Source organism: Nymphaea colorata, chromosome 9 (assembly GCF_008831285.2).
Source record: "Nymphaea colorata isolate Beijing-Zhang1983 chromosome 9, ASM883128v2, whole genome shotgun sequence".
In the NCBI taxonomy this organism is placed as follows: Eukaryota; Viridiplantae; Streptophyta; class Magnoliopsida; order Nymphaeales; family Nymphaeaceae; genus Nymphaea; species Nymphaea colorata.
This window is the reverse complement of record NC_045146.1, coordinates 11,000,939-11,016,993: the sequence shown is the minus strand read 5'-3', so window position 1 is coordinate 11,016,993 and position 16,055 is coordinate 11,000,939. Positions and strand designations below refer to the sequence as shown.

The 16,055-nt window shown below is 38.8% G+C and overlaps 2 protein-coding genes across 2 annotated transcripts; one reads left to right on the top strand and one right to left on the bottom strand.

Annotated features, from left to right (window-relative positions):
• Window positions 1-85: 85 nt before the first annotated feature.
• Window positions 86-8,658, top strand: LOC116260501 (microtubule-associated protein 70-1-like). The gene is made up of 11 exons (XM_031638890.2): window positions 86-800; window positions 2,067-2,152; window positions 2,970-3,035; window positions 3,143-3,313; window positions 3,408-3,578; window positions 3,685-3,840; window positions 3,944-4,090; window positions 4,222-4,293; window positions 4,386-4,925; window positions 5,033-5,223; window positions 8,273-8,658. The coding sequence occupies exons 1-11, from the start codon at window positions 590-592 to the stop codon at window positions 8,289-8,291; spliced, it is 1,830 nt and encodes a 609-aa protein (XP_031494750.1). The 5' UTR covers window positions 86-589; the 3' UTR covers window positions 8,292-8,658.
• A 3,586-nt stretch (window positions 8,659-12,244) lies between these two features.
• Window positions 12,245-13,147, bottom strand: LOC116261105 (uncharacterized). The gene has a single exon (XM_031639720.2). The coding sequence runs from the start codon at window positions 13,145-13,147 to the stop codon at window positions 12,245-12,247; it is 903 nt and encodes a 300-aa protein (XP_031495580.1).
• Between the last annotated feature and the right edge of the window lie 2,908 nt (window positions 13,148-16,055).

Here is a 16,055-nt window from a genome sequence, read left to right as displayed (position 1 = left end):
TATTACCGTTGATCGGGAAACGAGGTTGAGGATAAAAAGAAAAGGAAAGCGAATTTTAAAATGTCGGTTTAAATTGGTCGCTGCGCGTTCTCCCCGTACGCTTTTTTGCTTTCTCTTTCTTCCTCCTATTTCTCTCGTTTCTTTCCTTGTCACTAGACTGCTGGGGGCAACACGAAGATACGAAATAAAAATATATAGAAAAAAAAAAGGATCTGCGTTCCCCCCATCTTCATTTTTGTTCTACGTTTCTCCTCCGAGCCGGGAAACCTTTATCTAGGATTTCCGATTTCTCCGCCAATGTGGATTCCGGTAGCTGGATTCTTCGCCGTCTCCCTTCTCTCCGTGTGACCCTCTAGGCCCTTCTAGGGTTTGCTTTTGGTGAAGTGTCCGAATTTGTCGAGGTTTCAGATTTCGCGCGGGTTTCTGAGTCGAGGCTTTGCAGGCGGCGGTTCTTGGGCCCTGGACGATCCAGCGTCGTTCCTGTGGCTGAGATTTGTTTGCGATTTGGTTTCCTGTTACCCAGCGTTGATGATCTAGGTTAGCTTTCAGGGATTCTGGGGTTTGCTTAGAGTTCCGCGAGCGTTTCTCTATGGCGGATTTACAGAACGGTGGGGATGATCTGGGTTTCGAGACGCCGAAGCCGTTTCTGGGGGTTTCTGCGTCTTTCAAGGGCGATAGCAGGAGCAAGAGGAAGAATCAGCACCTGCGATCCGGCTCGGAGACGGATGACTTCATCAATCTCTTGCACGGTTCGGATCCGGTGAAGGTGGAGCTCAATCGGCTCGAGAATGAAGTTAGAGGTGCGGTGTTGGTTCTTGTTGTTGCTTCACAGTTCACACCTATGTCGTTCCATATTTCCCCCCCACTTTTGTTCTTCTTCTGAGGCATTTATTTTGAGCTCTCCTGGTCACATTATGTGCTGTCATTTTCTTAGATTCGCTTCCTCAGCGCCCTCTCCGTACTTTCTGGTCGCATCGTGTTGGGGGTCTTTTCTTTGTAGAAATGCTGACTGTTTTACCGTTTGAAGAAGTTCACTGTGGTTCAATAGCGGCATTCTAGGGTTTCTATAATCAACTCGTTGAGTAATAGTTTTGACTGAGAGAGTCCAGTTCCAGTAGTTTGCATTCTAATTTCTTCCCACTCTCACTGGGAAGGGTTTTGCTATTTTTTGGTCCGAATCGTGTTTGCTTTTGTTTTTTCTATTTATAGTCCGAAATTTTTGGTTTCATGATTTTCATGGATATTTTTGGTCAATTATTTCTATTTTTGGTGGTTTAAGAGTTTATATCCCTCCCATTTTCTTGATATCTCTAGGCATTCCTATTTCCTGTATTTTTTATTTTCCTGTTAGGAAAATGTGTTCTGCTGTTCTTGTGTCTTTCTAAAATTTAGTTGTGGTGGCGCTGAGATTGGAAAGAAAATGGCTTCATGACTCATGATTTAGTCGTCGGTTGTGTGTATGTGAGAGAAGGGTTTCAAGTGTGTCTAGGTTGTGCTATATATCTTTTCCTTTTTGCCTATAGTCGTATATTCGTGTACTACTGTGGATAGATGAGCTTAGGAAGGATAACGTTTGTGTAATGTTCTGGGCATGTTGGAACTTGGAAAGCAGTTATTGTTAGTCAGCTTTTGGTTGGCTTCTTTTCATTATTTGGGATACGGTATTTCTGTGTTTAAGGTGCATTCTGTTCGTATCTTGTTTTCTTATCTAAGCAATAAACGTTACTTTAGGAAGTCTGATTGTCTTATGGGATTGATCTTTCGTGGATTTTGCTTGTCGGTTTCTGCACATTTTAGACAACTTGCACTGGCTAAGGCCCCTTGGTTTTCAAATTTCAGCTTCTGGTTTGTATCTGGTTTCACTAATGTTATATGAGGTTGCCACATTAAGGTCATGAAGTTAGTCCAAATTTCTGCAGTCGCTCTTGGTAATGAATGTTAGTTACTTTTCGCTGTTACGTTCATAGTTTATCGTTGTTTTGAAATATTGACATGATCATAAGTGCCATGTCTTCATGGGTACTTTGCACTTGATATCGGTTGCTGTTTTGGCCTTTTTTCTGCAGATAAAGATAGAGAGCTGGGAGAAGCCCAAGCAGAGATCAAGGCATTAAGATTATCAGAGCGCTTAAGGGAAAAGGCTGTTGAAGAAGTATGTTGTCTTATTATTCCAAGTCACAACTATTTTTATTATGGTGATGATTGATACATTGCTGCCACTGTTTATTGCAATTGCCAACTATTCTTGTAGTCATCTTTATTATGATTATTGCTTTTTGGTGATGTTATCAGTTTATAGAGAATAGAATTGCAGAAGTACTTGTTAAATTAAATATCTCGACTGTTGGAAAATGACTAATATATATCTACTGTTTTTTGTGGAATATTAAATTGTAATCCATCAGAGAAACCTCCTCACCCTTGTCAATTGACTTCTTGACTGACTAAAAAATCTTGGTTTAGGATCAGACAGAACATTTTAGTTGCAGACACGTTTTTTTCTCTATTTCAACTATTATCTACTTGCTTGAAATTTGAATTTTTCATTACCATTAACTTTTGGAAGGGAGGCATGTGAGATGATAATTGATTATCTATGAGTGAACAAATCAAAATGCTTTTTTAAGATGGGGGAAATTGCTTTTCTTTAACCTTACAAGCAGAATATGTTCTTATTCTATTAATTTTCTTTAGTAACACACACACACACACACACACACACACATATGCATACATACATACATACATACATACATACATACATACATATATATATATATATATATATATATATATATATATATATATATATATATATTATTGTTTCTTTGGTGAAGATAAAGTTTTGATAATTTCATGTAGGTAATTTGTATTGCAAAATTTCCTTTTCTGACTTTTGAATCATTTTATCACCTTTTACTTTGATTACAAGCCACATTTACCATACTGTCTTCCTGTGTTTGGCTCAGCTTACAGATGAACTAAAAAAAGTGGAGGACAAGCTGAAGACAACCGAAGCTCTTCTGGAAAACAAAGTAATCTTTGATTTCAGTTTGTTTCTTGAAGAAGTTTGGTTGTTTAAATATTTGGGCAAATATTTCAGCTTATCTACATGTAAACAATTCACATTTATTTCTTGAAGAATCTTGAGATCAAGAAGATAAATGATGAGAAGAAGGCTGCATTAGCAGCACAGTTTGCAGCAGAAGCAACCCTTCGAAGAGTCCATGCAGCTCAGAAGGATGATGAAATGCCTCCAATAGAGGCCATTATTACACCACTAGAAGCAGAGCTTAAGCTTGCTAGACTGGAGGTGTGTTAGGCTTGTGTCAAATTTTTCTGGCTTGTCAGTCTAACACACATAAATGATACTGTTTTGGTGTCCTCATTTGACTACTTCTTTCCAGGCTGCCAAGCTGCAGGATGATAATAGGGCACTTGATCGACTTACCAAATCAAAAGAAGCAGCTTTGCTCGAAGCAGAGAGAACTGTCCAATTAGCATTGGCAAAAGCCTCTTTAGTTGATGATCTGCAAAACAAAAACCAAGAGCTGATGAAACAGATTGAGATCTGTCAGGTACTTATCGGACCTTCTTTGATGCATAGATATTAACTCCCTGCTTTCCTTAGAACCCAATTTGTAATTGACCCTTTGGTCCATGTTGTTTACCCCTATCGTTCAGGAAGAAAACAAGATTCTGGACAAAATGCACCGGCAGAAGGTCTCGGAGGTCGAAAAATTGAGTCAAACTGTTCGAGAGCTTGAAGAGGCTGTTCTTGCTGGTGGTGCAGCTGCAAATGCTGTGCGTGATTACCAACGAAAAGTGCAAGAGATGAATGTAAGGATGTCACGTTATAACCCTTGAAAATTTGAAATGTTATGCAATTGAAACATCCTTGTCATTATGATATAAACAGCTGCCTTTCTTTTTTATACTTTAGGAAGAAAGGAAAACTCTTGATCGGGAATTAGCACGCGCAAAGGTTACAGCAAATCGTGTAGCAGTGGTAGTTGCAAATGAATGGAAAGATGCCAATGACAAAGTAATGCCTGTGAAACAATGGCTTGAAGAAAGGAGATTTATGCAGGTCAAAACCTTACCTTTCTAAGGCTTCTTTTTTTCTCCTAGATAAGAGTTATTGTAGGTTAGAATCGTTAGACAATTCATCTATATCCACTTTCTTCTCAAATGAATGATAAGTTCATTTATTGCCTTTAGGGGGAAATGCAGCAGCTTCGAGAGAAACTCGCTGTAGTTGAAAGAACTGCAAAATCTGAAGCACAGCTGAAGGTTGCATTTGTTCTTAAACCATGTATCATTTACACCCTCTGCTGGATGTACTTCTTGTTTACTTTATTTTCTCTTCTATGTTGATTATTAAGGAGAAATATCTGTTGCGACTCAAAGTTTTGGAAGAAGGCCTGAGAGGACAATCAAATAGTAATGCACGCATGTCCTCTGATAGAAGAAGTGCAAGTAATGGACCATCTCGAAGACAGTCCCTTGGTGGAGCTGAAAATTTGTCAAGAACATCTTCAAATGGTTTTTCATCAAGGAGAACCCCAACACGTCAACATGGGTCTGCAACTTCAAACAGCGTTAGCACTATACTGAAGAATGCTAGGAACTCTTCAAGGTCTTTTGATGGAGCTAATCGGTCATTGGAACAAGCCAAGGTTTTCACCAATGGTATAGGGTCCAATTCTTCAGTTAACAAGGTAGATGGAGGTAGAGATAATGAGGTGCATAATACTGCATGGAAGGACAATGCAGATGGTAAACCGATTGAGACTGAAAAAGCAGATACTGATGAATATGTATCAGGGTTGCTGTATGATATGCTGCAAAAGGAGGTCATAACTTTGAGGAAGGCTGCTCATGAGAAGGATCAAAGTCTCAAAGACAAGGATGATGCGATTGAGGTTATTCCTTTGTTCTATTAATCATACTTATACCTTTTTTTTCTCTGATATACCTTCTTTTGCTTGATGTTGATTTCTTTTTTCTTTTCTGGTCACAATCTAAATAGATGTTAGCTAAAAAGGTGGAGACTCTGACAAAGGCCATGGAAGTTGAGGCCAAGAAAATGCGAAGAGAAGTAGCTGCAATGGAAAAGGAAGTAGCTGCAATGAGAGTTGATAAGGAACGTGACTTGAGGGCACGGCGCTTTAGTAGTAGTTCTAAGGGGCCTGTAGTGAGCTCTCAGCTGCTTCATGGAAGGTACAGCTCACTTTGCTTAAATGTATGAAGGATTTTACTCTGATGAAGCACTCATTTTTTTCAATCAAAATAAGAAGTTTTAACCAATAGAATTCCACAGATATCCCCAAACCATTAATAATTTTAGTGTGTAAAAGTTTTCTAGTTAAGCACCTGGATTTTGATAGTAGCTAGGCAAAACATTAAGATGCAGAGAACCAGTTGAAAAACATGGCCTTTTGAAAATGCAGTTTTTTTTTTTTCTTGAGATAAAATACTGAGTGTATCATTGTGTTATTTTTTTACCAAATGGTACAATAAAAGATACTGTTATGACTTATAGTCGATTCTAACTGAAGTATTGAACCAAGGATTTGACTCCACAAGTCTTTTATGTTTCTGTCCTCTTCATTCTGTTCAAAAGCTTTTCATGTTTCAGCCTCAGTGTTTTTATACATTTGAAGCTCGCCACTTTTTATTAATATTTCCTTTTTCTATTTCTTCATTTGGTGGAATGTGGGTACTCAGTTCTAAACTCTTAACTTTGGCATGAGAATCAAGCATTTAAACTTGAAGTGAACTGCTAGTTTAGGTCATCTGAGTCTCTGGAACCACGATGCAGGACATGCTACAGACCTCTAAAAATCTTTCAGTCAATTAATGCTAGCCAAGAAAAGGGACCCTAATTGATTTCTAGTGATTGATGCAACCACCTGACCAAATCAATCCACAACTAGACCTCAGGCCTATTGTTTTCTTTCCATTAAAGCAGGTAAAAGTGGTCTGGGTCTCTATCCTGTCTGCCTGAGCTGTCTACAGTTGGCAGGATATGGGCATGATGATATTTTAGGAGTTGAGTTAATGAAGACACTTTTCACCTGCAACTTTGCTGGTCTTGAATTTCCTGGGCCATTTTTGGTTTTGGTTATTCTTGCTTGCTTTCTTCATTTCAGCATTCCTTTTTCTTTCCATGTCAGAAGCTTTGGACTTGACATTTAAGAGGAATGAAGAAGAAAAAATGTTCTGATTTTTGCTTGAAAAGCTTTAATAAATAACGAATCTTCGGTCAATTTAGTTCAATCGATTTTTTCTTTTTTTTCTCCTTGTGGCTTCATCTGCCTTTTTTTTTCTTTTTTCTTTTCCTGGTACATCCTTTGTCTACTACTGTGTTGTCGCAAACGTCAAGGTCATTTATCTGGTAGAACCATTTTAAATAATTTATTAGATTCATGGTTTAATAATTTAATATATAATTTCCAACAATTTTAAGTTCTCTTTCTATGGGGTAAAAGATTGTGTTTAAAAGTTGATGTTTTAGAATATCTGAAACAAGACCTATAGGAACTTAGTACTACTGGAGGGGAAGTTTCTTGCAGATCTGCAACTGAAGTTGTTGCTGGAAAGCTTTGTTTCTTCCTTCCATTATCACGTTGTTGAACTGGATAGGAAATTCTCCATCATCACATGGTTTAACGTGCTAGGCATTCTTGGGTGGCAGCCCCATACAAAGGTGCTGGTAGAGTCTAGGTGGTGCCTGGTCTGAGGCCTAGGTAGTTCTACTGAATGGAGCTAAGTCACATAGGTACGAAAATTTTGGCCAAGTACCAGTGCCAGTATGGCAGTACTGGTATGTGGGTACAGCATTGGTACGTTTGGATGAGTTTTGGGTTGGAACTGATCCAAACCACAATTTTTTATTTTGTTTCAAGTTTTAAACATTGCCTTTACGATGTATGGAGTATGAATTTTGTTTTAAATGTGTGTGTGTGTATATATATATCGTGTTCATACATATTTTTTACCCGTACCCCTGTACCCAGAGTTTCTAAAATTGCCGTACCCACTACCTGAACCCATACTCGTACCCGACCCTATGTGACTTATGAATAGAGAAAAAGGAAGGGAAGAAGATAAGAGAGGAAGAAAAGGAAACTGTGGGGAAACTTTAAAATTAGGGGTTTTGGAAAAGCTCCACCTTTATCGATGTACTAGAAGATGGAATAAATAAAACAGTTCAAGTTTCTAAGGTTAAAAATCAAAAGAAGGATTTTATTTGGATTGCCTAAAACACCTTAGCCTAGGTGTTTAGGATACCACCCATTGGCTAGGTGGAAGCTGTTGTCTTGGTATGTTTTTAACTTCAAATATGATGACCAGTTAAAGTGCAAATTTACATCACATATTTCTATGCCAATTTATTCGATTGAGTTAGAGACCTATTATTCCTTGATTTTCCAACAGTTGCAAGGCGTCTAGTAGCCCTTGGTTGCATGTCCATGATGGCAATCAACATGGTCCTTTTGCATTATTAAACAGTCATGCTTCCTTCTTCCGTTTCCTGTCTATATAGTAACTGGAAGATTTGACAATAATTAAAAGCCCACCTGAGTTAATATTGTTATAAGTACAATTTAACTTTATCATTAATCAAGGTACATGTTCATCAGTTTAAACTTGGTTATTTTAAAGCCAAGGTAGTCGTATGAGTCAAAATGACCAAGGCCCTCGCCATGAGTTTCCTATTTTATTGTTTTGGATTATCATGTTCTTTGCTTTTTCTTCAACTTTGGCAACCTTTGTATGAATTCAATAACACTTGATTCATCATCTCTTCATCTATTTGCAAAGTAAATAAAAAAAGTTACAATATATTTTTTCTTGTCTCACATAAAAACTTGATCATTTCTTTTGTTTTTGTACTTCATGCTTTATGGGCAAAATGGTGTTTTTACCACCCACATAGCCACTAAGCGGACCTTTCTGATTCATCATTAAAGCACTTGGTTGCATTTTTTTAACAGTGTTTCATCTTTATGTGTATTCCAAAAATTTAGGTTTTTTTTATAAATATTTTTTAGTACTGTATAATGTGTTTGTTGACCAATTCACCAAGTTTTTTTGTTCCAACTATGGAAACATTGGTGTAGTTTCATCAGGGAATTATTGCACAGCGATTGTGCTTTATTTATTTTTTCCGTAAGTGTGCTGGTAATGCTGCTTCCTTATTTTCATCTTCTGCCTCTTGGTTTCTCATGTAACAACTATTTAAAACCTGTTGCTTTCCTTGCAGGAGCATGCGAAATTCATAACAAATCAGCATAGGCCGGTATGGTTCTCTTTCATTCTTACGTAAATTATTTCCTTATTTTCCCTCTAATTGGTTATACTCGCTAGCTCACGTCTGCCCATTGTCGAAGAAGTTGGGGCAGCTCAAGATCGGCATGTTTTTCGGTCAGGTCTTTTGTCTGGGGGTTAGCATAGCAGCATGTGCTTGGGTGTGTACTGTGTAATGTAGGTGGTCCCTCTCCTTTCCTTTTCTTTTCTCCACTTGTATGGGTCCATGTCTTTTTCGCCAGCCGGTCTGATTCGCAAACAGCTAACGTGTATTATATCTGAATGTGTTGATTGTGAATATGCTGTACTAATATCAGATGTAGTTCTGAGTGGTTTCACGCATCTTTAGTGTTAAACTCTGTACTGTCTCCATTTCAAACCGACCGAGCGAGAGAGAGAGAGAGAGAGAGATGGAAAAGAAGTTGATTTAGGGAAACATGGTCATGAAAAACCGCCTGAATTTTTATGTCTATTTCCATGAAAAGAATACAGGAACCCACGGTCATGAATGGAGATCAGCGACTCTACACTTTAACATGTGATGGCAAACACGGCAGATAGTTCATGGCAGTCCGCCAGATTAATTTCAGCCATTGAATTAACTAGTAGAAGCGCACAAATACTCTGGTTTTGGTTGATAAATTCTCGGTATTCTTCATACAGAAAGCACGAAGCAGCCGTTCACAGCCACAAGCTGTTCGCAATTTTAATGATAACCAAAGGCGTTTGATCTAAACTAGCAGATTAATCCGTGTATCAAGGTTCTTCTGTAGATCGGAAGAGAATCGTTAGTCGAATTCAAGTGCACTGCGAGTGGATGCTAATTACTTGGGTACCTCGACCAAGTGTAAGTTAACGAATTTGGGCTGTACTAAGTGCAACCTGAAAGGGGAAGGCCTTCATATTATCTTTGTATGGTTTGGGACCTTAATTGGAACGTTTAGTATCATATTTAAGGGTTTTGAGTCAAAATCTTGCTCCTGGTTACCCTGCAAAGGGTAAACGGCTTAGGAATCCCCGCCTCAAATCTGAACTTTCATGGGATAGCGTTCCAGTACTCGAGGTCAAGCGCTATTTAATTCCAGCATTCTGTAGAATCCCATCTTTCTTTGAAAATAAACAAACAGTAAACCTGCTTCTTCTTAATCAAAATGTAGAAAAGGGAAAAGGAAAAAGGAACACTCTAGCCGCATGCGTAGAATTCGAAATGTCAAGTTGGTGAGGGGGTTCAAACAACAATGGGTGCATGAAAAGAGAGCTACAATACAATCAGATCACATGACACCAACTTTGCATAACTTGATGTACAGCGGTGCTGGTCCCAGAACCAAGTGACCGGTCAGTTTCACAAGCGGGCCACTGATCTGGCCATGCAGGACCAGAAGTGAGAACCTCCCAATAGATGTATGCAGGCATTCCATACGGCTGTGCTTTACGCAAAGAGTTCAAGAAAGCCATACGAACCTGAAATTACTTTGTTCCACCTATTGATATCAATTTATGACTGACTGATAAACTGTAATGGCCATAAATCAAGAAATGCCCCTTCAAAACACTGGTGGTTTCTGGCGCAGAAGGGTCATCACAGAACCAGTTTATCAGCGTACATGTTAAATTAGGAGACGAACACGTAAATTGAACATCGTATGTTTTAAGGAACTAGAGGTCAATGGATGTCTTTTTTTTTTTTCCCCAAACGCTATGAAAGTAAAAGCCATTGCTTGTTGGTAACAACTCAAATTTAGTTTCCCTTACCGATTTTGATATCTAAAAGAGAAACGTTTCATTGGATTTCACCTGTCAAACCAATCAGTGTCGCTAATTATGTACCATAAAAACACTCCTTTGTGTAAGCTTCATGAATTTGTATGCCACATATTTACATGTAGCTTCATGGTCTTCTACAAATTCACCTTCTTTACCTACAACAACATCTAACTTTAGTTGCACAGAGTGGTACCAGAACAGTTAATTGCATGGATGCCGAATCTAGCTTGAATAACCTAATCATGGGTGAGATGATGCACCAGAAATGAAAAGATAATCAATAGCAGACACCAGATTCCCAGCTTAACCTACAGCCTCCACGAACTGGTCATGCTGATACTCAAGCAGGGCCAATTTACAGGCATGGGCAGTTATTGAAAAAATCATCCATCTCACGTTACCATTTATCATTGCTTTTAATCCTTATTGACTACAAAAATAGCCATAAATGTTCTAGTACAGCATTGAATGTGTATTCTCAAGCTCATAGCTGTCTTCACATGCATGTAGCAGGCATTTCAGTTGGAATTACTAAGTCCAAGTTTGAACGTTAGATGTACTGCTGACACGTCCCAACCACACACTAAACAATTTAAATTTCTTTGAGATGACTTACGGTATATAATATTACGTAGGAGTTATTACAGTCTAATAACACGCTGATTATAAAGCAGCAGATGGATATCCACCACACCGTGCAGCATTCTTCAGTTCTAATTTTTCTCTGCACAAGGAGAAAGTAAGCTTTGAGAATGGTCATATATCAGTTTTACGAGTTTGCAGAAAACAACTAGCCGAAGTAGATACTCAGAAAACAATTTGGTGCTACTTAGATAACGATATACCAATTGTTTTCACAGTCACGGAACTGATAAATCAAACAGCTTGGCAGTTCGAAAATGTATACGTTGTCAAGAGATCCAAAAATGGTCACAGGTTTGTTTTGTAATTGGTTGGTCACCTATTTTTTCATATCTATAAGTTGTCATGAGTTCGAAAATGAAGTACATACGTTTGATACTGAAGCCTGTGCGCACATTAGATACTCCTCGAAATCCTTTCCGTTCCATTTCAAGGTGTACTGATTAGCGTTCATGGGCTGCACAACATTGCCTTGGAGACCTGATTCTTCACATCTGAACGAATGGGCTGGATGGCATTGCCCCGAACACTCTGCACATCTGAAATCATAAACAGGGAGAGGGTCGTGCACATCTTTTATTTCCTCTTTGGGTAGGCAACTTGTGTAGCAGTACCTTGGCATTCCATCAGATAGAGACTTCTTATCAAACAGGAAAATATTTGGGAAGATGACATTTATTTCTCTCATTTATGATCCAGGTATCATGTCCCATTAGTAGTTTGATTTTTACATCTAAGATCACATAGGAAGTAGCAATAGCTCCCACTAGAATAGTATTCATATAGCCAGTTTGATGTATGATGCAACGATTACACAATCTCCAAAGAGTCACCAATTTCATTTTCATTAGCATCTCATGTGCTTCATGTCAAAGATGATGTGCCATCATCCTCAGAAGGCAGCAGTTACATCTGCCTTGCAATAAATTGAACAGCAAAAAACTAGAAATTGTCAAAAAGATAATGCCAGTAAAGGTTCAGCCAGGACCACCTATAGCACAAAATAACATCATGAAACTGCAAGAGAAAATGTATCGAAGGAGGGAATGTAAGAGTTGCCAGAGAAGTATGAAATTCTGCATACCCTCTTCAATTATCAGGAGAGTTTCACCTACCACCCAAGAATGTAAAGAACAAAAAAAACATTTCAAACTCACTAACGACTAATCTATAAGCACATCATTGGATAAGTTAAGGAACCCATTTCAACCGAAACGTAAGATATGAGGAGTTGGAAAACTAGAACCATTTATTCACAGAACAATAACTAACAAAAACCTTCCGCTTCGGCAGATCTTAACAGAAACCCGAGCGCTTAAGACATCAAAAAGGATGACCAAGTCTCCCTAACAATGACAAACATAACCTGAGATGCAAAATTGACCGAACTGAAAAGTAAAAAACATTCAGCTCCAACCAAGTGGGCGTGAATCCAGTAGCCTCTGAGAGCTGCCAAGAGCAAGTTCTTCCGATTCTACGGATACAATCAACATCTTCGACCTTTCTTCAGCAGGCATGCTCAGCTCAGGAGGCATGACATCCCATCCCGAGACTTGGGGAAATGCTTCCGGGTTCCGAATGCAGTGGAATCCGGAGCCGGACTCTGCTCGTGGCACTCAGGATGCGTTTTCTTATGAGCCAGAAGATTGCATCTGAACGCGAATTTCATCCCACATTTGCAGCCAACAGGCTCTCCGCAGAGTTTCAGGTGGTCTCTCAAATCCACATCGATGTAGAATCTCTTCCCACATTTCCGGCAACGATGGGTCTTCTCGCCCTCTGAGTGCTTCCGGCCAAAATGCCGCCGGAGTTCGTATAACCCCACAAAGGTCCCGCCACAAACAGGGCACCTGCAGGGAATCTTCTTATTCTGCCCGGCTCGACAAGCCTGGGGAACAGTCTCCGAGCTCAAATGAAGCGCAATCTCATCAGAAGAATGAGTCTTGTAGTGCATTTTCAGCGTCTGTGGATTCTTGAACGTTTTCTGGCATCCTGAATGAGAGCACTTGAAGGGTCTTCTGTTCTGAATGAGATCAACAGACACAGTGGCTACATTAGCGACTTTCTTCATGGCAGAGGCGCCATTCCTCGAGCTCTCGGCAACTCCAGGGATTTTCCCCAACTTGAAGTCTTGTCCGAGCCCTATTTCACCCAATCCAATGCTACCCACGTTTGAATCCTCCGTCAAGACGTCATGGATCAACTCCAACTCTGCCTCCAAGACGTCCAATTCCTCTAAAGAGAGAGAGGATTCCAATGCATACCCACCAATTTTGCTGCTGCATGCAACTGAGGAAACAGAAAAACTGTTGGAAGGAACACCAATATCAAGACGATCTGATTCAGAAACCGCAGATGCCTCACGTTTGAGCTGATCTGGCAGCAGAACGGCGCTAAAATCACAGGCTTGGGTGAACTCCATTGACAGAGATAGGAGTTGGATTAAAACTGTGGGAAAGCCAGGCCCTCTCTCCTGATCATGAGATGAAAGAAAGGAGTGGTAGAAAGAGATTTTTTATGGTGTTTTTACTAAGGATGGCTGTGAATCATGAGAAAAATGCCCATTCTGAGGAAGGTTGTTCTGGTTGGGGTCAGCAATTCCTCCTGGTTTCCTTTCCCCACATATCATCATTTAGTCCAATGTGGAATGTGAGCCTTCAGCAGAAAATATTATTACAAAAAGGAAGAAATCACGAGAGATGTGTCCAACGAGTCATTTTTAGCGACTACGGTTGTCAGTGTAGTTAGGTAAGTGTATTTACGAAAGTAAATACAAAGAAAAATTTTATTTGATGCCGAATGGGTACGAGGGCTTTACAGAAATTTCATGATTGCCTTCTTCCTTTTCCTTTAACGAAAAGGATGTCGAAATAATAACGGTTTCAGTTTCCAAATCAGTGCTTTAAAAGTGATTCAGGTGCTAAAATGAGAATTTAACGAAACTTTATTGTAATTTCCCTAACAGAATTGTTTGGCAGTTCTTTTTTACAATATTTACGGGATAAAGGTTTCCTAGTTTATTGTAGCAGCTTTCCGGTTGGACCAGTAACAACAGACTTTAAAAAAAAATATGTAACAAAGACAATTAAACAAGTAACACAGGATATTAAAAGCATAAAAAGAAATAAACGAAATTATTGGTTGAAAAATCATCAATCTATTTCCAAAATGAATGACAAAAAATATGATTTTTAATAAAAAAATATAGAATACTAAATCTATTAGGTTTAGTGAAAAACTATTTTTTGGAATCTTGACAAACCCCCATGATCGAAGAGAAGGGCTGAACATCTCATTGAGCCGAGCAAGTTAGAACATAATCGGGATGCAGCAGGGCTACTTTGGACGAGTATGAAGCCTTCGAAGGCTGGCCATGGATGATAGTTAGGTGGCTAAGAGTAAGACGACAAGAATGTGGCAGCCGAGGGCTGCTTTCAGTGAAATGACCTTGGCGTCAGTACTGGATGTCGGCCAAGAAGCCTTAACAGTGGCTGACTGTTGATAAGCCACTGTTAAAACACACTGGTCGTTGGCTTTGCTCTGGCGCTGCAACTTGAGAGGAGGCAAGAGCAAGATCACCAAACTAGCTTCAGGTGGGCTAGAGAGGATGACTGCCAGCGTCCTCAGATCCTAGAGAAATTGAAGTTTCTCATGCAGCGGGGACTTGAACAGGTGCTGTTTGGTTGCCAAGAAGCATGTGGAAATAAGGCTGTCCATTAATATCACCCTTGCTCTTCGATATTGCCATGGTAAGCCGCTCTCCGTCTTATTTTCTAGAGCTTCCCTTATCCATGCTCTTATAACCCACTGTCGTTCTCAGGTTTCTCCGTCCTCTTTGCATATGCTGACGACCTCATCATCTGGTCGTCAGCATCTTTGGTGAGGCCTCCATCCCACAAATGGGCAAGTTTTTATTCAATTCCTCAAGCTTTCTCCTTTCTGTCGAGCCCCTATGTTAACGAAGAGAAAAGCTATGCCTGCGTGTAAAGACGCTGACCAGCAGATTTCTCATGGCGCTGCCTCCATATTCGGCGTTCCCCATTAGGCCTACCTCAACAAATCAGCCCATGGACGGCGACATTTTCAAAACCAGTTGGCTCAGCCTCAAAGCAACAAACAACATTTTCATTCTGTTAAAATATTAATTTGCAGTTGGTTTTGCATTTGATACTCAAAATCTATATACAAAAGTTAAAAAAGGCATGAAACTAAAATGAAAAGGTGCTTTGAGGAGAGATCTTGTTTGGTGAAAAGTTAACTTTAATACTTTTTTGGAATTTACAAAACAGGTCTCATGTTTCATTTGAAAAGGTATTTATAGAGAGTTGTGACTTGTGCGGTTCCTTCTAGAGTAAAAAACTTCTTTATTTTATAGAAATTTATCATATTGCTTCGACATAATAAATTAATATATTGAGAGCACTCGTGTAAGAGTATGAGTCCCTTTTATCCATTTTCTTCTCAATCTTACTTTTGTGGTTCTTGTTATTTTCTACCACATATATAAGATATTTAAAAATTCGAACAAGTGTTGTCAGAGTAAGATTGAAGAATACTACATCAGTGTTGAGATTATGGCAGTGAATGCAAATAACTCTGTTACTAGTCTTTCTCAAGTTCAAATGCCAATATTTGCTTGTGAATACTATAATTATGGAGCCTCAAAATGAAGAATCTATTTGCCTTGCAAGAGCTTTGGGAGATCGTTCAAAGTGATTATGAGAAACCGGTAGATGATTTGGTTCTTACATCATGAGCATCAATAAAATGAAAAGAATTCAAAGATAACGAGAACAGAGATGCAAATGTACTTCTATGTATCAACTTAGGGTAAGTAATACAATCTTTCCACAAATTTTGAATGCAAGTTCGTCCAAAGAAGACTCAAATATATTAAAAAATGAATGCCAAGGCTCTAAGAAAAATCATCTTCATCAAGCTTCAAGGATTACGGAGAGATCTTGATACACCATCTAAGAAGGACAATGAATCTTTGCAAAAGTTCTTTTCTTAAGTTATTAAAATTGTAAATCAACCGAGTTATGGTGATAACAGTAAAAGAAAAAAATAGTTGAAAAATTTTTAAGAATCTTACTGTGGAAGTACAATTTTGTCGTGGCTACTATAAAAGAAGTAAATATTTATTAACTTTAATATTACAATAGCTGATGGGATATCTTGAGGCACTTAAGAAGCGGATTGCAAGGATTGAACCTCAAAATATTAAGCATGCGTCCTGAGCAAGACTCAAAGCAGTAATTAATAACTTGCAGAACAAAAGAATACCTTTGACGTTGAACAAAAATTTCGAAAAAAAAAAAATCAAAGGT